The following is a 22,356-nucleotide window of genomic DNA, read 5'->3' on the forward strand; positions in this document are numbered from 1 at the left end:
TCTAAAAACACACACTTATATATATTTCTTGATGTTGAAAAAGAAATGTTGTATCTGTCCTGCAGATGGCGCTCCACTGAGTGAGTTGTCCTGGTCATCCTCTCTGGCTGTGGTGGCTGTGTCTTTCTCTGGACTCTTTACCTTCATCTTCCTCATGCTGGCTTGCCTCTGCTGTAAACGAGGTAACATTGGCTTTAAGGTGAGACCCTCTTTCATTTCAATCTCTTTTTTTAAAACAACGGCTCTTAAATCCAAACATGATTTACAGGGCCCAATCTTTGAAATAAGCCGACCAGTTCCAATACGAATATTCATAATAAAATACACTATGTTAGTCTCAGGCCAATTATATAAGCACACAATGCAAATCTCTACAGTATCTTTCTCATATTTTCCTGTCAATTTTTTTCAGACTTTTTTATTTAAAAAATAATAATCTTATTGTTTCAAGCTAGATTCATTCTTGTTTATTGTTTAGTGAAAATGTAGAAAAGGACGATATATACTTAAATTCAAGATGCATTCTAATAATAATTAGCTTTGCTTAACCACTAAATTGATTTTTTTTCAATATTTTGAATTTTGAATTAAAACAAACACTATTCATTAGGAATATTATTTAACAATGATAAAACAATAACATTCTGTAGTAAATATAGTATATATAGTAAACGCTCTGGCTTTCTCATGCTACTGTCTATGAATATGTATAGCAAAATGTGCATTAATGATGTGACGGAAGACCCGGAGGCAAAGATTTATTATATTTACCATATAAGTAAATAAATGATCATGAAAAATCGATTTGAGTTGAAATTATTATGCGAGGAGAAAGGGAGCATGGAGTGAAACATGAGCCATGAAACTAGCTATAGAATCAGTTATTATCATTTAGCCGTCGTTATACAAAAAAATGTATTGTAGAATTCTACAACTGACCAATCACAATCAAGTGTTAAAGGGTAAATGTTGCCAAAATTTAATCTAGGCTGTTTTTGTTTATCTACCCGAGTTAAACTTTCATGTAAAAGCATAATTAGAATGGAAACGCCACTTTTAAGATTAACCATATTTTTGTTTTCGGTCAAAATGCATTTTGAATGGGAGAGCATGGGGCACTTCTATGATAGCATCAAAATCGCTATTCTTAAAACACTAAGGAGGCTCGACACAACATGAAACTGTGCTTGAAGGATCACCAGGGGCTCTACACATGAACTTGAGCATTGAATTAAGTGTTTGTGTACATAAAGTTTACTAAAAAGAAAGGTTTTGTACGACTCACTTTATCAGTTAGTGTTTCCGGTGGCTGGAATTTTGTCAGTCAAAAGTAGTCGATCTCCGAATGCAATGTAACAGGGAGGAGAGTAAAGATGGAAAGCTCCTAAACCAGTTAGTTCCATATAAATTCACGGATAATTTGTTGTTTTGTTGTTAGCGAAAATCAATATTGACCTTGTATTTGAAAAAGGATCCTCATATAATAATGAAATGATTCAGTGATACAGATCGACTATTTTTGACTGACAAAATGCCGGCGGCCGGGAAGAACCACAGCTACAGTGAGTTGTTCAAAACGTTTCTTTTCAGTAAATTTTATGTACACAAACAATGTAGTCAATGCTCAAGTTCGTGTGTAGAGCCCCTGGTGATCCTTCAAGCACAGTTTTATGTTGTGTCGAGCCTTCTTAGTGTTTTAAATATAGCGATTTTGATGCTATCATAGAAGTGCCCCATCCTCTCCCATTCAAAATGCATTTTGACCGAATCCGAAAATAGGGTCAATCTTAAAAGTGGCGTTTCCATTCTAATTATGCTTTTACACGAAAGTTTAACTCGGGAAGATAAACAAAAAGAGCCTAGGTTCAATTTTGGCAACATTTACCCTTTAATACACTGATATAAACACCACATCTATTCAGATTTAATCACGATTGTGTCATAGAGAGGTTTTTGGCTGGAGATTTCAGCAGCGAATTAACACATAAACATCTCTCTCTGTTGCGACTTCTTGGCCTGTTGCTCTCCTGCAGTTATGAATGAAATTGTGAAGTCTGAAAAGCATCATTCATGAATCACTTCTGAGCCTGTTTCTGATCTGTAGGAATGCTTTGATCAGCTACTTGAAAAGTAGCACAGCGCATGCACACATGCGTTCTGTTCAGCTGCATGTCCTCTTGCCCTTTTAAAGTCTAAGAGTTTCAGAGTAAAGCCATTTCTGCAGAGCAAACCACTTAGTCCTGTCTCAAAAGGGTAAAGGAGCCAAGGCAAAGAGAGCGCAGGGACACAATCACTTCCCTGTAGACGTGTTTTTGTAGTGAGCAGCGGAGGCCTTCTAAAGGCATATGGCCCATAGGTCTCTGTGCATTTTTCAGCAGCAACTTTAAAGTGGGTCAAGGCACAGGAGAAATGAGACTCGTGTAAGTGTGTGACAGAGAAGAGGATAGCTCTTTCATGCTTCTAAGCACATGGTCTCCAGTAAAGGCCAAATATTTGTAATTACAATCCCTCAGTGGAACACCAGCTCTCTCTCTCTGTCTATTACCTAACACAATTCCTGTCTCTGCTTAAATGGCTTTCATTCTTACACACAAGGTGGAAGCCTGACAGGCCTGAAGGTAATTGATTCATTCCCCTTTAGCATTTAGCACAGGCTTCACATGCACGGTTACACAATATGTGAGCGCTGCGGGAAAAAAACGTGTTTGTTAGGTAGAGGTGAGACTGTAATGCAGTGCTTACATAAAGTGCAAGTGTGTTTTTATGCTAATATGTTGGGAGCTGTATATGCAGGGTCAATATTGAAAACTCATCAAGTGTTGGCGAATAAATTAGAGCTATTCATCTGTTGTCTAGTAACTTCATCATGTACTGCAACAGTATATGCTTAAAGGGAATTTTATGAATGATCTTTATTGATGCAACACAATTAAATGCATTAAGACCATCTGTATAAACATGCAGATTCAAGTTATCATTGTTCATTGATAACTGTCACGATCCACACACGGGAAACAGGGGTTAGATCCAAAAGCAGTTTATTGGGTAATCCGTACTCACAACTAATCCAGGCAGGGGTCAAAACCATATAAGCAATCCATAAACGATAACAAAACAAGACCGGGCAAGAAACAGACATCCAGAAGTGGTGGGACATATAACAAGGACTCCGTGACACATACTAAAACAGACAGGGTTATATACACAGGGAAACGACAAAGCTAATGGGGAATAGGCTGAGTGCAATGATTAGTGACAAGGGACAGCTGAGTGCAATGAAGAACAAGGATCGTGGGGAATGTAGTTCAGAATGTGACAAACACCGTGGGGAAGGAGGACATCTAGTGGTGACCCAGGGAACTCAAACCAGACACTGTGACATAACCCTCCTCCTACGGAGCGGCTACCAGACGCTCCAAGAAATGACAGACAAAAAAAAACAGGGGGAGGGATGGGGGGCCAGGTCCATGGAGGGAAACGGGGACAGGGAGTGACAGTCCATCGGGCGGCCAGGGCGGAGACGACAGTCCATCGGGCGGCCAGGGCGGAGACGACAGTCCATCGGGCGGCCAGGGCGGAGACGACAGTCCACCGGGCGGCCAGGGCGGAGACGACAGTCCACCGGGCGGCCAGGGCGGAGACGACAGTCCACCGGGCGGCCAGGGCGGAGACGACAGTCCACCGGGCGGCCAGGGCGGAGACGACAGTCCACCGGGCGGCCAGGGCGGAGACGACAGTCCACCGGGCGGCCAGGGCGGAGACGACAGTCCACCGGGCGGCCAGGGCGGAGACGACAGTCCACCGGGCGGCCAGGGCGGAGACGACAGTCCACCGGGCGGCCAGGGCGGAGACGACAGTCCACCGGGCGGCCAGGGCGGAGACGACAGTCCACCGGGCGGCCAGGGCGGAGACGACCCCTTGGGTGGCCAGGGCACAGGAACAGAGACCACCGGCTCAGGAACTGGAACAGACACCACCGGCTCAGGAACTGGAACAGACATCACCGGCTCAGGAACTGGAACAGACATCACCGGCTCAGGAACTGGAACAGACATCACCGGCTCAGGAACTGGAACAGACATCACCGGCTCAGGAACTGGAACAGACATCACCGGCTCAGGAACTGGAACAGACACCACCGGCTCAGGAACTGGAACAGACACCACCGGCTCAGGAACTGGAACAGACACCACCGGCTCAGGAACTGGAACAGACACCACCGGCTCAGGCTCAGAAACAGACACCGGTTGAAGCACAGTGTCCGGGGTTCCAACTAGACTGGAGGCTGTCATCTTGGTTGTGTGTGCAGCCCAGGCACGCAGGACAGCAACTGTGTAAAAGGTGAAGACTGCCCTCTTGGCCGTGGCAGGCCTGACGAGAACAGCCTCTGGTGCAGGAACCGTCTCTGCATCGGCAGACGTGACGTGGACAGTCTCTGGAACGGCAGACGTGACGTGGACAGTCTCTGGAACGGCAGACGTGACATGGACAGTCTCCGGAACGGCAGACGTGACGTGGACAGTCTCCTGAACGGCAGACGTGACGTGGACAGTCTCTGGAAGGGCAGACATCCTGTGCCTCCTCCACGCATGCAGTACCGCCACCGCATAAAAGAGGAAGACCGCTCTCTTGGCCATGGCAGGACTGATGGTGGGCGGCTCCGAGACAATCTCAGGGATGACAGCGGGCTGCTCGGAGGGGACGGCCTCCGGGACGACAGCGGGCTGCTCGGAGGGGACGGCCTCCGGGACGACAGTGGGCTGCACCGGCACGGCCACTGGGACGACAGCGATCTGCTCAGGGACGGTCTCCGGGTCATTAAGGAGGCAGGAAGTCTTCCTCCTCCTCCGTGTTCGATGGCGAGGAGTAGGCTCCAGGCTGGACAGGAACAACGGTGAAGGGAGCTCTGGGTCAAGCATCACCGGCCCAGGGTGGAAGAGAGACTGAGGCGAAGAGTGGTGCTGGAAGTCGCCTCTAGTACCTCCTCCCCTGCGGCCTCCACGGGGCCCAGAAAACTTGGCCAGGCGGGTTCCCTCAAAAGATTCCTGCCTGACTGAAGGAGGCTCAGGGGATTTGGTCGCCATCATCTCCTCCGTTTGATGGGCCCATAGTGCAAAACATTGAAAAATGTTCATCCGCGGTAGAACCTCTTTCGAACCTCCCCTCTTGATGGCTGGGGAAGAGCCACGAAAACCCTTACCGCTGGATCTATTCATGACGGAGTCCTTCTGTCACGATCCACACACGGGAAACAGGGGTTAGATCCAAAAGCAGTTTATTGGGTAATCCGTACTCACAACTAATCCAGGCAGGGGTCAAAACCATATAAGCAATCCATAAACGATAACAAAACAAGACCGGGCAAGAAACAGACATCCAGAAGTGGTGGGACATATAACAAGGACTCCGTGACACATACTAAAACAGACAGGGTTATATACACAGGGAAACGACAAAGCTAATGGGGAATAGGCTGAGTGCAATGATTAGTGACAAGGGACAGCTGAGTGCAATGAAGAACAAGGATCGTGGGGAATGTAGTTCAGAATGTGACAAACACCGTGGGGAAGGAGGACATCTAGTGGTGACCCAGGGAACTCAAACCAGACACTGTGACAGATAACTTGCTGCTTAATATTTTTGTGGAAACTGTGATACCCTGAATTGTTTCCCCCCAGGATTCTTTCATGTAAAATCAACAGCATTTATTTGAGATAGAAATCATCTGTAACATCATAACTGTCTTTACTGTCACTTTTGATCAATTTAATATGTCCTTGCTGTATAAAAGTGTTAATTAAATGTTTTTTTTATATAAAAATGACTGACCTCAAACATTCGAACGGGAATGTACTCAGCTCAAAAAGACAGTTAAAACAGTAAGCGGATATGAATATGCAATATCTATATACAAATGGATGAACATGCATATATACAGTAAAATGTTTAGAATATTTCCCTTCTTTTAATATCTGTGTTGTAAATGCAGACATACATGTGAGCATGCTCATTGTGCAAGGGCCTGTCATGCACATGTGAGAAAGAATGAGCGTGAGGAAGGAAGGATGAAGAAAAAAGAGTGATGTCATGAGCACAGAATGTGAAAGCCTTTCCCTGTTAGATTTTTTTTTTTTTTTTTTCAGCCTCGCATTTTTGTGGAAGCGTCTCCACTACTATTAATCTCTGGTCGTCCACACACTCTCAGGGGAAGAACACAGGAACTGCCCCTCCCTGCATTCTCTCTCTCTCTCTCTCTCTCTCTCTCTCTCTCTCTCTCTCTCTCTCTCTCTCTCTCTCTCTCTCTCTCTCTCTCTCTCTCTCTCTCTCTCTCTCTCTCTCTCTTTCTCTCAAGTAGAGAATCCATTTGCTCTTTATTTGTAAGTTTTCTGGAGAGTTATCATGATGTATTCTCGAGACCTGGACTCGGTTGCGCAGCAGCATGGGCTGGTTTCTAATGCTCTGTCTAGTGAGGGATCCGTCTGGGGTCATGTGGACACCTCACAGGTGCTCTGTGAAGAGCCCAGCACTGCAGGTTCACGGGGTGGAAGGGAAGAGTTAAAGATTCAGCACAACCTGTTAGATCTAACACGTGCATTAAGGGCAGGTAAGATGGGAAATTGATGAAATCTTTGCACTTTTGGAAGAGAGCTTTCAAAGGTTGTTTTAATTTTAATAATGGTGTGCTTGAGTATATTTAAAGAATAAATGCTGTTTAATTATCAAATTTAAAGTGTAGCTTATAGTAGATAAGGTTGAGTGATCTGAAACCTGAAAATCTGAAAATGTTTTATGTAGAGTAGCCATTATTGGAATCATGCATTGCTCAGTGATGTTGGTGCACATAGAATGCAATATATTGTGCAGACCGGGGCTAGTTGTCACATAGGGATGCACATAAATGCTGGTTTGCCCTTCAAGTGGTTTTGAATGCTGGTTTCAAATATTTTGAATAATTTCTTAATTTTCCTTTAGAAAAAACAATCGATATCATAATTTTTTTAAACATAAAAAATATGTAATTTTGGATTTTAAGTGCTGCAAGTTATCACGTTTTGGAATATGTGGTCATTTTATACTTTTTTGAAATAACACTTACTGTTGACTAACAGAAAAGGTTACCTTTCACATTTCTGCCATTTAGGCAGCTTGTTGTGTTTCATAATTGCTGTACTATTTAAATGTCGGCTGAAAGCCTTTAATTGACTGTTTAATGACAGGTTCTCGTTGTGACAATTTACCCCATGTTGTGTGACAAAATATTCTTTATACGGTAATAGTTTTTTTTTTTTTTTTTTTTGCATGTTTTTACTGAGATGTTTATGGGCCATTTCCAGTCAAAGATGATTGCCAAATGCATTGTTTTTGGATGGATGTGTTGGCTTGTATTGAAAAATAATCCCTATACTTAAAATGGACATGTACTTGCTTATTTTTCTTCTACAGAGTTTATAACAGTGCAGAGAAGATGTTTCTGAGCCTGATGTGATAAAAAAAATCCAGTGCGATTCAGTTGGCTGGAATGTTTATCCTGTGACTTGAGCTTAGCAATGTGGTTTTAGGCGACACATTAGTGCTGGCCTTTAGTTCGAATCAGAGCGTGCCCTATTGGGAACCTCAGCACTGTCAGTATCAAGACAGTGTTCAGTAGCGCTGCCTTGTGCTGGGCAGATCAGGAGCCGGGTCATATGGCAGCCGTGTGGGGCGTGTGAAGATGTGGCGATGGGGCCCATTGGGGAACTTGAATGTTTGTGTGTATATGTCTGTTAGCTTGTACGTTTAAGTGTGTGCGACCCCCCCCCTAGGTCACTGTTTTCCATTTCTTCAACCCCATATCTCTGCACTCGCGTTCACAGAAAATTTGCTTGCATCTGGAGGAGCATTTCCGATTTCTAGATCCTGCCAAGTTTTTTCCTTGTCTTTTCTTAGCACTGTCTCATCTCTCTTTGTAGTTTCACCACATCCATAAAGAGATGAAAAACACATTGGAGCAACGTATAAGTTTGAAGCTCTTCAGATTAAACTGATGGCTCATTATTTGATCTGATTATAGTGACATGCTCTGTAATGGACTGCTTAATAAATTGTCATTTGTTCCAGTAAGCATTAAATGGTCTTTTTATATTAATTTCATTCAAATAATCAGGTTAAAAGCTCTGCAATTAAAGAAGCCACTGATGTTTGTTCTCAATTTAAAGAAACTCCTTGTTTATTCTTGTACATCATGTCTCAACACACACACACACACACACACACACAATTTGACTACATGGATCTCTTCTAAAGACTAAACATGAGGAAGAAAATTATTTCAAACTCATTTTGGAGGGAAAATGTTCTTATCATGAAAATAATGCAAAATAAAAATCTCAATAGTTCTAAAAACTGGGTTAATTTTCTTTATGCAAAATATAATTTAAAAAATAATCTTTTTGAACTAGGGGTGAAAAATAACCTGGAAATGTCTTTTAAGACATTTACCCACTCGGGTTAAGAGTTGCTACCTTCACCTCTGACCTCTGTGTTTTTCATTTCTACCGTAGGAGTTTGAGAATGCAGAGGGAGAGGAATACCCAGCGGACATGTCCACGCCGGCATCGCCTGCATCTCACAACGGCCCCGACGTCTACATCCTGCCTCTCACCGAGGTCTCGCTGCCCGTCGCCAAGCAACCTGGCCGATCAGGTGGGTCTTTGTCACACCGCATAGTTTGATTATTAAAAAGAAGCTTTTGATATGAGCAAGACCAGATGTGATAGCACTTAAGAAAGCCCAAAGCGGATTGGGGTTGTTGAGTGTTTCCTCCCAGTCCTGAATCCGCTTTGACCCCGCTTATGCAACTCCCATACGGGTTTCACATTCTCTGGATTGGACCGAGCTTTAATTTTTTTCCAGAGAATATTGTTAATGTGTTCGGTTTCACTTCCAACCCACAAGTTCTCCAGTGTAAAATCCAGAAGAAACCAACGCCCTGCTGCTGCCTCCACTCTTCCCTTCTGGGATTGACACCGTCCCACAACCCTGCCTTGCTCGGGACCCTCAGAAGCCAGGCCAGCTGTTCCATGCTGTGCAAAATTAAAAATTAAACTATTAACCTTACAATTTATGAGTGTGAATTTGAATTGAATTGTCCTCACCCTACATGAAGCTGAATTGAAATTTGAATGGGAATGATGCAATGCGGAATTTACCAATTTAAGTTCATTTAATAAGAATAATTAAATATACTAATTATTTCTATTCACTCTATGGTTCCATGAAGAACCTTTGACATCCATGGAACATTTCAAATCCACAAAAGGTTCTTTATATTGGAAAAAGGTTCTTTAGATTTAAAAAAAAAAAAATTCAATTAAGAACAAAGGGTTCTTTTAAGAACTTTCCACTAAAAGGTTCTTTGGAGATGAAGAATCATGAATGGTTCCTCATGGCATCGCTGCGATAACCCCTTTTTTGAAACCCTTATTTAAGAGTGTATGTCGCATTTCAAACATATACAATACTTTTCAAAACACTGTTTAGACACTGAATTGGAATTTAAAAGGCAGTTTCAAATCAAATAGTGCACAACTCAATCTGAGCTTTTGTTCTCACATGGCCTTCAACAATTTTCTTTCTTTTGTCTGTATCTCTGGACCGGAATCTATGGATTGACCCGAGACCACATGGCTGGCGGGAGCAAATACATTGAAGAGAGACAGACTGGAGTCAGTATTCGCAGAGTTCTTAGATTTGCGTGCTCTTGACTGGTGCAAATTCTCAATATTAATTGCATTTCTGCCTTGTTTTTCAGTAAAAACATCCTTAAAGATTAAGACTTGTTTACATAGAGTGTTGTGTTAATTAAGTTTATTTTTCTTACCCCACTAGCAAATTGTTTTAAAATCCAAACAATTATTCACTCGAGCGTTTTTTTTCCGTCTTTCTCTCTCTTATTCAGTCTTGACCAGCACAAACATCTGCCTGTTGCATAATGCCGCCTCAGCCAGCCTACATAAATGTGCCTTGGAATCTGAGGAATCTGAGAGACGATGTGTACATTCCGATCCATCTGTCTCCCTCTTTCCCATAACAACAACTCAATTTATTATAGTCTGACAGTGATGCTAACAGCTATGTGGTGCGATTAGTAAAGGTCAGAGGTTAAGAGGTTGTGGTTATCCATATCTAGCTCACAGAACTCTCACACAACCCTCTGATGTGGCATTTAATTTATGCGCTAACTAAGTGAATAATAGATGCAGTATTTTGCCACCTGACCGACAAAATGCTAATTCATCAAAGTAAAAAATCCCACTTATGGTATAGTCCACTGGGCCCATCTGTAAGAATGTAATAAACAGCCTGGTTTCAGGCATGGCTGAGATGATGTCACTCCTTAAGGATGAGGTTGAGGTCAGATACAATCCTCCTGCCAGGAAGTGCAGGTTTCAGTCATTGTGACACGGATAGCATCTGTCTGTAATCAGACGTGTCTTTCTTCACACGAGAAGTCAGTTAGACATGAAAAAGCTAATTGTAGTGTTTATCATCCGATTTGAGAGCTTTCAGCCAAACAGATCATGTATTGCACTCTGGTGTGTAGTATCCACCCCAACACAGCTGTGCTCGTAAACACACCCTCACACACACACACGCACGCACACACGCACACACGCACGCACGCACGCACGCGCACACACACACACACACACACACACACCTCCGGGCAAGGGAATACTTTAAAAATCACATCATTTCATATATAACATGCGCACACACCCTCTTTATCACACTGATTTGCATTGCTGGGAAAACTAGACTAGAGGGACAAATAAAGCAAGTCGTGCGTAAACACATTTGATAATGTATGATAATTCTATTTGGTTTGAGTGGAATGATTTCTCACCATTATTTTCCCAACGACTGCATTCCCAGAAGCCATCTGACCAGCGTGTCACTGTCACTGACCAACACTGTGGTAATGAGCAGGCTGAGTAGTCATTCATGTATATTCACATACACATAGAGAAAAATCCTGATACGTGATGTGATTTTTGCTGACACCTTGTTGTCATACTGTTGGCAGACCTCAGTGTGTTTCTGTTCAGCTCTGTTTTGTTCATAATTTGGTCTTTGTGACTAAATTAAAGCTGTGTCCAAAACCGCTCCTCGTCTCCTATATAGTGAACTATATCAGTTGTCGGACATTTCACAGTGGTGTCCGAATTCTGTGTACGACTTCATTCCCTACATTCGTTCACTCCTTTATGCCCACAATGCACTCTGATTTCAAGAGTACATCCGATGTACACTCGCTGAAGCATTATTTCCCAAAATCCAACACGAGCTTAAAGATTTTAACATTTATTTGACGCTTCCATAAACAGCTAAAAGCTCAAACTGGATGTTCCAGCAGGATACTGGAGATTTAGTTTACAGTTCTGTTTTTACTAGCCTACCGTTTAAATACTATTATTCATATTTTGAATTAGCTTTTCATTTTATACTTTGAGTTTTCATTAAAACATTTTTTTAATTTTAGTCATTATAAAACTATTTTAAAATAGTTATAGCTTTAACTTATTTTTATTTCAGTTTTAGTCATTTTAAAGTAAACTTATTTATTTTAGTTGCCAAGTCATCATTTCTGATTTTCGTAATTTTTTTTAAATTTAATTTCAATGACCAAAAAGTATTGATTGTTTTCTTTCTTTCTATTTCTTGTTGACTTTGTGTTGCTAATGATGGATATACACATTGATTTGATTCATAAATTAATTTCACTTAATTGCAATCCATACAATTTGTAACTACATCTTCAGTCTCTTCATAAATGCTGTATGGCTGTTTGCAACAGTCATTGTAATATAATATTTAGTATCTCGTTCCCACATCAAACATTCTGATTTGTTTACCGGCCATTTGCTTTCCCAGACTTAGGCTAGAAACCTCAGGAATAATAGCATTAGTGTTTCCATCCTCTCAGTGGTACCAAGCAGCACCGCCAGCATGACAAAGAGCCCAATTCTCCCCAGCGAGGGCTCTCTGAGGGGGCAGGCAGAATGAACAGCCTCCACAACGCCACATGGGCGTAAAATATGGCTGCTGCATAAAAAGAGAACAGGGAGTGAGACAGTATGTCATGCACCCTTACAATACACTGTCTGTGTGAGCACGATGAGATGAGAGAAAGAGAGAAAGAGACTGTTATGGCTTTTTGAGATGATAGAGATATACAAGGATCTGTCAGACGGGAGGTTGAACGATACAGAAAATCACTGGTCAAATCTATCCCTACTGCGGCAGTCTTCATCCATTCCCTGACTTCTGCATTTCAGAAAAAATGCTTTTCAAGCAGTTTGATAGATCACGGCGAGAACTCTTAAGGCAGACTCTCGAATTTGATTTTGTGCCGTTTAACCTCTCTCTTGCTCAGAAGATTGCTCACTGCCTTTTGGAGAGGATATTTGGAGGATGATTTTTTTTTGCTGAAGGAAAATCTTGATGAGACTTCACGTAATGCACTTACAAGCCTCAGCTGTGCACTAAGGGTGTGTTACGTTGACTTGGAACAGTTCAAAATGGTTTAACTAATGATGCTAATTTCTCATTATTCATATTGATTTTTTTTTGTTTTTTTTTTTGCATTTTACATAGGTTGAAGTTTTTCTATTTTCTGTATTTTATCAGTTTTGTTTTTATATATTTGCTTATTTGACGATGCAATGGATTTAATATGTATAGAGGGGTCCAAATGCTGAAAATGCTGCTGTTCTGCTTTTTTCTAATTTAATAAACTTTTTCATTTCAAATGATATTGTCAACATATGATCATCCTGATGATCATCTTCTCCAGCAATAGAATAGAAGCAAGAACATCTGATCGTCTGCACAATAGAAGTATACTTTATTCGTGTTACGTCATTTTTCAACTTTTCTTGATTTCATTAGTTTTTGAATGCCAGATTTTGCCACTGGTCCATGTTGCCAATTAATATCTTGCTCTGTCTCTGTCTGATAATCATCCTTTAGTCCAGCTCCTGAGATCCACAGATCTTGGCCGCCATAGTTTGCTTTATATAAAGGAGATTGGACATGGCTGGTTTGGCAAGGTAAGTCTAGTTGGTCTATTGTTTATTTTATATTTGTTTTGAATGTCCAGCTCGTAGACATGGATGCCCTCGTGTACTGCTACTCCTCGTGTATTAGCTCGGTTTAGCTCTGTAGTTTAGACCCAAGGATGTAAAAATATCTTCCATGCTGCGTTACCTTGGCCATGCTTCAGTAATACTCAAGCTCCCGGACTCGTGTCTTGACTGTTCCCTGCGAGAATTTCTGTGTTGCAGTAAATTCCAGAAGCACTTTAATATTTCATAGGAATAATTTGTGCCTCTTTCATTCTCATTCTCTTTTCTTTCTCTCTACTTCTTTGTCTTTGTAACACACATACATAAACACACACACTACCCCAATTACCCCAACTTTCCATTGAATGGGTATGTCCATCTGTATGTCTGTCTCTGGCTGCATGTTTACCGATGTTTCATCTGGTTTTGTGTTGTTTCGTCTTTCTGCATTTCCCTTTGAGCAACTTTTCGCATGATTCCTGGACTTGATTTAAATCTTTTTGGGTTTGTTTGTCTGTCTTCGATTTCCTTCCTTCCTTCCTTCCTATGTGCCCATTTCCTTCTTGTGCACATCTGTTTGTGTCTATCTGTGTCACCCTGTCCATAATTGTGTGTTTTGTCCATTTTCCCTCTGTTCATACCTGTATGTGTGTTTCTGTTGTCTTTCCCTTGTGTGTTTGTGTTTGTGTATATGTGTGTCTGTGGGGTGTCGTTCTCAGGTATTGTTGGGGGAGGTTCACTCTGGTCTCAGCAGTACCCAGGCGGTGGTGAAGGAACTAAAGGCCAGTGCCAGTGTGCAGGACCAGATGCATTTCCTGGAAGAGGCTCGGCCATACCGGTAAACAAATCGTGCATTGCATTTCATTTATATCTTTTATTACATTTCTTTTACAAGAATGAATAAGGATGTGTTATTTGTAGGTTCAAATCCCTCCTAGGCTGATTTTCCTTCTAAAAATATACTGTATTTTTTCTTTTTCTGTAGTAGAACCCAAAAGAACAATTTAGAAAAATGTCTCTGTTTGTTTCCTTTATTTATTTCTCCATAGTAAAAGTAAGTGGGGTCAGTGTTGTTTTGGAGCCCTAAATTGCTTTGGGTAAAATGTCTAGTAAAATTTGTTTTAATTTGTAACTAAAATTTAGGACATTAAATGGATAGTTGACTCAAATTAACATTCATTCATTGTCCCATAAAATAAAATTCAAAGGGTTTGAAAACTACTCTGACACCCCTGACTTTTACTGTAGAACACTGAGAAAAAACAGCGAACAGAGGAATTTTTCTAAATTGTTCATTGTTCTTTTGTGCTCTACTACAGAAAAAAATAATACAGGTTTGGAACTATATGAGGGTGAATATACTGTACATGATGACAGAATTTTCCTTTTTGAGTGATCTCTTTAAAACCAAAGTGGATTCTGACAGTGTATTGCAGTGATGATTGGGGTAAAACTCTTTCTGCAGGTCTCTCCAGCATCCGGCGTTAGTGCAATGCCTCGCTCAGTGCACAGAGATCACACCCTACTTAGTGGTCATGGAGTTCTGCCCACTGGTTAGTCTATTAGCTCTGTTTTTCTGTTTTTATTTTATTTTATTTTATTTGTTTTTTTCTAAAACCTTTAACCTAAAGTGTTAATTTTTGGTTTATCTCAAACACAATTCATACCTCAAATCAAAACGGTGGCTCAATGACGCACTGGAGCCACTGAGCTCCTGGCCCCGCCCCTACTGTCGATGACACACTGGAGCCACGGAGGCTGGCTCCGCCCCTAACATTAGAGCACATTCGCATCAGTTCGCCGCTCAATCGCGACTCGTTACTGTCAGTACTTTTAGTTACTACAGCCTACAGTTTGCTAGCTATGCCTTCATCATGGAAATGCATATTACTTACATACATGCAATGCAATCACTTACAAAACAGATCAGTGTCCTTATTTTAATTTCCGAAAAACGACTAATTTTGTGAAGAGCCAGCTTAATGGAGAGCTGAGGATCACCACCAACACCCGCCTCTGCAGTGATCATTTTACACAGGATAGTTTTATAAACTTTAGTCGCAGACAACTGGGATTCACTGATAATCCGCTGTTACTGGTGAATCCTTCATCATCCCGTCCCGAAAGCAGTATATCCTAATAAGTTACTGTGTTGCATTTTCGTGAAAGGGTTTTTACATTGCCAAAAAATAGTTTGTTATTAAAAAACAAACAAGAAAGCCCAGCCCAGGTGAGACAAAGTTACGCAAAAGTAATGTAACAAATTACTTTCCATAAAAAGTAACTAACAGTATTAGTATTAGTTACTTTTTAGGGTGTTACTGAATATTGTAATGCCTCACTTTTAAAAGTAACTCGCCTTAACACTGTTTGCAAGTAACCCAATGATTTTTGCCTGATGGATGATAAAACAGGTGATAAAAATCCCATAGTCCATATCTAGAGACCATAATATCGTAGTGTTTATATAATTAGGCTAGTAAGCAACCACATAGCAGCCACCTAGAGCACTTCCTCGCAACCACATAGCAATGTGCTGAAATCCCTCATAATACTATAGCAACCATATAGCAAAGCCATGGCAACCATGCACAACACCCTACTGTTGTGCCTGCCTGCTTGTTTTGTATGTAATTGTGCTTTATTTGATATACAAGAGCCACACATGATAGTGTGCTTCTTTATTTTATATCATTCTTCTCCTGTTATTGCTTAGCTAGGTCACATGTGCTACATCATTGTCAACAGATCAACCCTTAGCAACAACATCAAATGTTGCTGACCTAATAATGTCTTGTTATATAACTCCCCCCAGTGGATAGCTGAGGCAAATCAGTCTGACAGCACACTCTTTTGATGATTATGCATACTGATTTGAATTTACACCTTACCTTTGTATTTTAGCATTTGTTTTCTCTTGATATCAGGGTGATGTTAAAGGTTACCTGCGCAGCTGCCGGGCAGCAGATTCCTTGACCCCTGACCCCTTACTGCTTCAGAGAATGGCGTGTGAGATCACTTCAGGCCTGCTGCACCTTCACAAAAACAACTTCACCCATAGGTCAGCCAACATTTTCATACATAGTTTAATCAATGTATAAAATTATATTTTAATGTGCAAATTCTTGTTTAGAGAACCTTTGGATCCTTTGATTTTAGGAACTACTGTAATAGATATCATCACAACCTTTATTATCATTCTCAAATAGACTATTTGGGAGACTGCCATCAGATTTAAAGTATGAGTATGAAGCTAATGAGTGTGAATATCTGCTTTCCCTGCTTCCTGTTTGATGGTTTCTCCCTGCAACAATCTCCTGGTGCTGCCTGAGTGTCTTTACTCCACTCCAGCATCAGTGATTTTGTTGCCGGGGATCACCACACTTCTTCAAGCAACTTCAACATGTCCTTGCCAAGATACTTTTAAAAGGTTCCTGAAGACAAGAGAATTATTTTTGGAAAGTAACATCACAATGCAAGTAAACCCTTGTGGAAAAAAAGTGCACTTTAGTGTACTTTTATAAAGTGTACTTATTACACAAATAATATACTTTAAAAGTATACACTTAAGTGTGAATTAAATGCAATCTTTTGGGCGCACTTAATGCACATTAAGTATAATTAATTTCAAATTTATTACATATTAAGTTGAAATAAAATGCAATAAGTTGCCATTAAGAGTAATTTTTTGGAACAACTTAAGTGGGACTTTAATACAACTTTATATCTACTTTCATAATTGCTTCTAGTGTCCTTAAAATATACTTAAAGTGCACTACACAATATACTGACACGCAATTAATGTGAACTAAAATATACTTTAATGTCAGTTAAAAATACACTTAAGTGTGAATTAAATGTATTGTTTTGGGCGCACTCAATGCACATTAAGCGTAATTAATTTCAAATGTATCACATATTAAGTTGAAATAAAATGCAATAAGTTGCCATTAAGAGTGATTTTTTGGAACAACTTAATTGGGACTTTAATACAACTTTATATCTACTTTCATTACTGCTTCTAATGTCTTTAAAATATACTTTAAGTGCACTACACAATATACTGACACGCAATTAATGTGAACTAAAATATACTTTAATGTCAGTTAAAAATACACTTAAGTGTGAATTAAATGTATTGTTTTGGGCGCACTCAATGCACATTAAGTGTAATTAATTTCAAATGTATCACATATTAAGTTTAAATAAAATGCAATAAGTTGCCATTAAGAGTGATTTTTTGGAACAACTTAAGTGGGACTTTAATACAACTTTATATCTACTTTCATTACAGCTTCTAGTGTCTTTAAAATATACTTTAAGTGCACTACACAATATACTGACACGCAATTAATGTGAACTAAAATATACTTTAATGTCAGTTAAAAATACACTTAAGTGTGAATTAAATGTATTGTTTTGGGCGCACTCAATGCACATTAAGTGTAATTAATTTCAAATGTATCACATATTAAGTTTAAATAAAATGCAATAAGTTGCCATTAAGAGTGATTTTTTGGAACAACTTAAGTGGGACTTTAATACAACTTTATATCTACTTTCATTACAGCTTCTAGTGTCTTTAAAATATACTTTAAGTGCACTACACAATATACTGACATGCAATTAATGTGAACTAAAATATACTTTAATGTAATATACATGTACATCGTTCGTTATATAATTAAATACATTTATCATTTTAAAAAATTATAATAAATTTGTAATTTAGTACATTTCAAATTTTAATAAAAAAAAAATCTCTTAATAACCTAGTTACAATCAAAAGAAACACTATACATAAACACAAACAGTTACAACACTTTAACTCCTTTAGAAAGAGTCTGGAGGACAATGAAGCTTATATGCACAATCATTTTCTTCCTCAAATACAAAGGTACCTAAACATCACAGAAAACATTATGCATTTTTACATTTTCAGAAAACATTCTGTATGATATATAAAATTGTTTTTGTTTCCATGTAATTTACTGGTACTACTACTTTTGGGGTAATTTGGAATTTGGTCCCCATAAAAAAAAAACACATACACACACACACACACACACACACACACACACACACACACACACACACACACACACACGCACGCACGCACACACACCTAATATTAACAAAGATGAATAAATACAGTAAATAAATTGTTCATTGTTAGTTCATTTTGGCTAATGTATAAACTAATGTTAGCAAATGAGACTTAATATTAAAGTAAAAATATTAAAGCTCTTAAACCTTTACTAGCACCAACAGGACCAAATGGTTTCTTCTAAAATCTTACTCAATTACAGTGAATGTAAGTTTGTCTAAAAACAAAAAACAAAACAAAATCTGAAGAACTCCAACGGCATAAAAACAAGAAAACCAAAATCGTTTGTCACCAAATGTTTTGAAGTTGTTGGAAAGTGCTGTTTATGTCTATGTCCCAGAAGCTCTCCAGAGTATATGTGAATGGAAATGTTCCAGAGAAGCAGGAAAGTCAGAAAAAATACCTTGAAGAAAGAAAACAAAAACAGAAGGAAAACAATTGTTTATAAAAACAGATCCAGTCCATTATTATATTTGGCTCAATTGAATGAAAGTGATAGATATACAGTTGCGCTTTAAAGTTATACACCTTGCAGTATCTGCAAAATGTTAATAATTATAGTAATAAGAGGGATAACAAAAAATGTTGTTCTCTTTTTATTTAGTACTGCCCTGATGAAGCAGTTTATTCATTCCCCAATCAAATGTCAATAAATTTTCGTCATAGTTGTCGTCATTTAAAACTGGTTTTTATTTAGTTATCGTCTCGTTTTCGTCTGTGAAAAAATGTCGTGACGAAAATAATGATACAAATTATTCGTCATTAGTAACATTGCAAGATGGCTGTGGATGAACACCAGTTGTTTGAAACAGCTTTGGCCGCTACAATGAACAAGAGTTAGACTTTTATCTAAAAGAGGAACCGAAGACGGTGCTCGAAACGTTCCTTTGCAAGAAGGATGTTTTTACTGTTTTGCCGGCAAGAGTCTAATATACCAGTTAGCTCCGCTGGTAGCTAGGCGTATGGGGCTTAGTTGTGATTGGTCGTACTAGTATTATCCAATTGCGTGCAGTGAGATTTTCAAATACATGCTTGGTGCCGCCCCTCGAGTTGGGTGATTTATATTACTCAATGCCAGTGCCCGGTTGCATAAAGCACCTTAAGTTTTTCCCTTAAGTATGACACTTAAGGGGCGATTTCCCCTTACCTAAGAGAATAACTTAAGGGTGTTGCATATAATCTCTTAAACGATTCTCTTAGGTAAGGGAAACATTTAAGTGTTTCACGACAGCGATCCTGGATTCACGTTATAAAAGTCTGTTGTTGCCATAGATACGCAAAACACTAACACAAGCGGGAAAGAGCCCCCGCAACCCGGTGAACCACTCTGCTGACAGACGACTTATGAACGTGGAAAACATCTCCCACTATCGTCTGAAAACTCCCAGTTGCAAAAAAACGCAGTGCTATAAGCAGTTGTAACACCGCAGGTAAAGAGTGGTTGCGATCTGTGACACGGTCAAGGGCGCCGTACTAGTTTGTTAGTGATGTCAAATATTGCGCGTCGATCAAAACGGTATTCATGCAACAATAGGGTTCTCCCTATCCCTAAAAATTATTCTTGGCACATAATTATCTTCAGCTCGTTCCATAAATTCAGCCATGTCGTCTTATTTTTTGTCCGCGTTACTCTTAAGGTTACGATTTCCAAACCTTAAGTTATACTTAGGGAAATGACCGTTAAGGGGTTTTATGCAACACTTAACGCTTTTTAAGGGATTACTTAAGTGAAAAAACAGCATTTAAGGGAAATTCTAAGTGTTTATGACGTTTCACTTAAAAAAACCGTTAAGTAACACTTAAGGGTATTTTTCTGCAACACCCTTAGGTTTAAGGGAAACATAAGGGCAAACTTAAGGGAAAATTTCACTTAAGGTGCTTTATGCAACCGGGCACAGACCCTTAATCTTTCGGATTTGGGTCTGGATTTCCAGGCTAGCAGTTCCTGGATGTTAAAGTTGAATTTACTGTCCAATTCGAACCACTGAATTTGCGAAGCGGAAAATTGTTTTTGACCAAAAATCACCTGTTAAATATTATAGGTTGTATTTTTAAACCATTTGAATATTTTTTAAGTAAAATATTAAAGGTGAATATGGATTATTGGATTTTTAATAATGAAAATGGGTTTGAAATGTTTTTAATCGAAATATTCACAGCTTAAATTTCAACCCAAAATGCAAGCCCTAAAAATACAATGCATTAAAATGCAAGCATAGTTAATGCAATGCATTTTTTTTTTTGTTCAAGTAGTGCAATTCAACAGGCTTTTTTGTTTCAAAAACATTTGCCATTATTTTACTTCCATACCCAAGACCCATGCAAACGTTTCCTCATCTTGGCTTGTAAGTTTCAGCTTACCGCGCAAATCTTCATGAAGGATGTTCCTGTATTTACTGGTACCACGGTTGACACAGCAATTCTGCGGCCCTCTTCCTTTGGTTTGATACCTGTAAAATATATGATGATTATAGGGGCATCTGTAAATGCACAGGTGGGAATTTATTACTTGCAAATGGAGAAGATTCAAAGTATTTAAAAGCTATAGGGATAGTAAGTGACTTGATAGCAGTGTTTCAGCTTGATCAGGGTGTGCTGTCTGTGCAACAATTCATGACAAATTATGTAACGTTAACATCACCTCATCAATAAGGGCCTGTGATTCCACACCGCTTGCACTGTATCTCCAATCACATATGAACTGATCCTGCAAAATGAACGTGTAACTCCAGATAAGCACAAAAAAATGACATATTCCAAAACAAATAGTAACTGAACAACTCACTCTTCAAATGCAAAAATAAAAAAATAATGCTACATTACAAGCATTATTTCTAGAGTGATATATTACATTTTTATGGTGGTTATAACATTGATTATATGTATTAAATGTATATAAATGTCTTCGAGTGTTACAATATTGGATCCGTATTTAGAATTTAGTAATTTTTAAATGATTTAAAAAGTCGGTTTAATTTAATTATATATATTTTCAGCAGCCAAATTCGTCGAACACACCCACACGCGAACATATTATGATATAAGAAATTATTAGAATGCAATCATAGATAAATTATTGAAAACCTGATTAATTCACCTCCCGAGTCTATTGCGTCTGTCTGCGATTAAAATAATGTAATGTGTTACACAGTCTTAATCGCAATAACAACTGCCATGTTACGGTGAAAATTTTAAAATAAAGAAAGCATCAAGATATACTTACTTGACTCATTATTGCAGTATAACGTCTCATCTGTAATCAAACGTGGCGTGGCGTTCTCTTCCTGATTGCGCAGCTTCAGTTTCCTTTCCTCACGAATCGCGATTACAGAAACATAACAGTGCATTTTTCAAACTCTGGTGAAGTAGTGCGTCATCGTGACGTAGTATATCTGGCGCATGCGCATTAAATAAAGTTAATATATTTCATGCATGGTTATGTTTCAGCTTTTTAATTTCTGTTCAAACCATAGGTTCAAACTCATTGTGTTGTTAGACTCTGTAAGTTCACAAAACTTGATTCATTCACCTAACTAAAAGTCAATCATTTTTATAGTGTAGTGTAGTCTAATTTAAATTAAATGTATTTTAACTGCATTTAAATGCAGTTTAATTTTGTTTAGATTTGTTTAACTTTGCTCACAATTAAATGTGTTTAATTTAATTAGATCAACATAATGATATTAAAAGTATTCTCTACACAGATGTAAAGTACAATACGTTAATATTACATTAAGAACTCCTCTCATAAATGACATTTTATTGTCAAATATTATGTAGAAAACTGACACTTTTAATTGAGTTCATAGAGCAGAAGCTGGTGATAAAAATGTCAACAATAAGTTGTACTGGAGTATACTGTATAAACAAATGTATTGCAGTTTAGAGGAAAAATACATTTCAAGTGCATTAATGCACACAATATATTATAGACTAAACACATTTATAATACATCAACAAAATAATTTTGGACAACACACTTGAGTTGAAATTAAAAACAATTATTTTCCATATTTTCCATTAAAATTATTATTTTATTTAGTATATTAGTCAATACATCAAAATAACTGTTTAAGTAAAACTTAAGTAGACATTATTACAAAGTGCCTTTTTAAAACATGCACTTACGTGTGTTTAGAAATA

General features: G+C 38.9%; 1 protein-coding gene and 1 long non-coding RNA gene across 7 annotated transcripts in view; one reads left to right on the forward strand and one right to left on the reverse strand.

The window, feature by feature from the left end:
- Positions 1 to 22,356, forward strand: part of aatkb (apoptosis-associated tyrosine kinase b) — a 59,136-nt gene that overhangs the window by 27,931 nt on the left and 8,849 nt on the right. The window contains exons 2-7 of one of the 5 annotated variants that reach the window (XM_079594564.1): positions 66 to 199; positions 8,541 to 8,682; positions 13,012 to 13,091; positions 13,826 to 13,944; positions 14,572 to 14,659; positions 16,034 to 16,167. In XM_079594564.1, the coding sequence (XP_079450690.1) occupies positions 66 to 199; positions 8,541 to 8,682; positions 13,012 to 13,091; positions 13,826 to 13,944; positions 14,572 to 14,659; positions 16,034 to 16,167 (697 nt within the window). Of the gene's footprint in view, positions 1 to 65; positions 200 to 6,361; positions 6,605 to 8,540; positions 8,683 to 11,748; positions 12,531 to 12,630; positions 12,880 to 13,011; positions 13,092 to 13,825; positions 13,945 to 14,571; positions 14,660 to 16,033; positions 16,168 to 22,356 lie in introns of those variants that run through there. The other 4 variants (XM_079594565.1, XM_079594567.1, XM_079594568.1 and 1 more) reach the window with 4 other exon arrangements.
- Positions 17,736 to 21,548, reverse strand: LOC306989161. Of its 2 annotated transcripts, XR_013795593.1 has the most exons (4): positions 21,437 to 21,548; positions 20,855 to 20,920; positions 20,575 to 20,663; positions 17,736 to 18,616 (listed from the first exon to the last, which is right to left on the reverse strand). It is a non-coding gene; the product is annotated as an uncharacterized lncRNA (long non-coding RNA). The 2 variants fall into 2 exon arrangements; XR_013795594.1 differs by having other exon boundaries at positions 17,854 to 18,616; positions 20,575 to 20,920.

The sequence above is a fragment of the Phoxinus phoxinus genome, assembly GCF_949152265.1.
Source record: "Phoxinus phoxinus genome assembly, chromosome: 21".
NCBI lineage: Eukaryota > Metazoa > Chordata > Actinopteri > Cypriniformes > Leuciscidae > Phoxinus > Phoxinus phoxinus.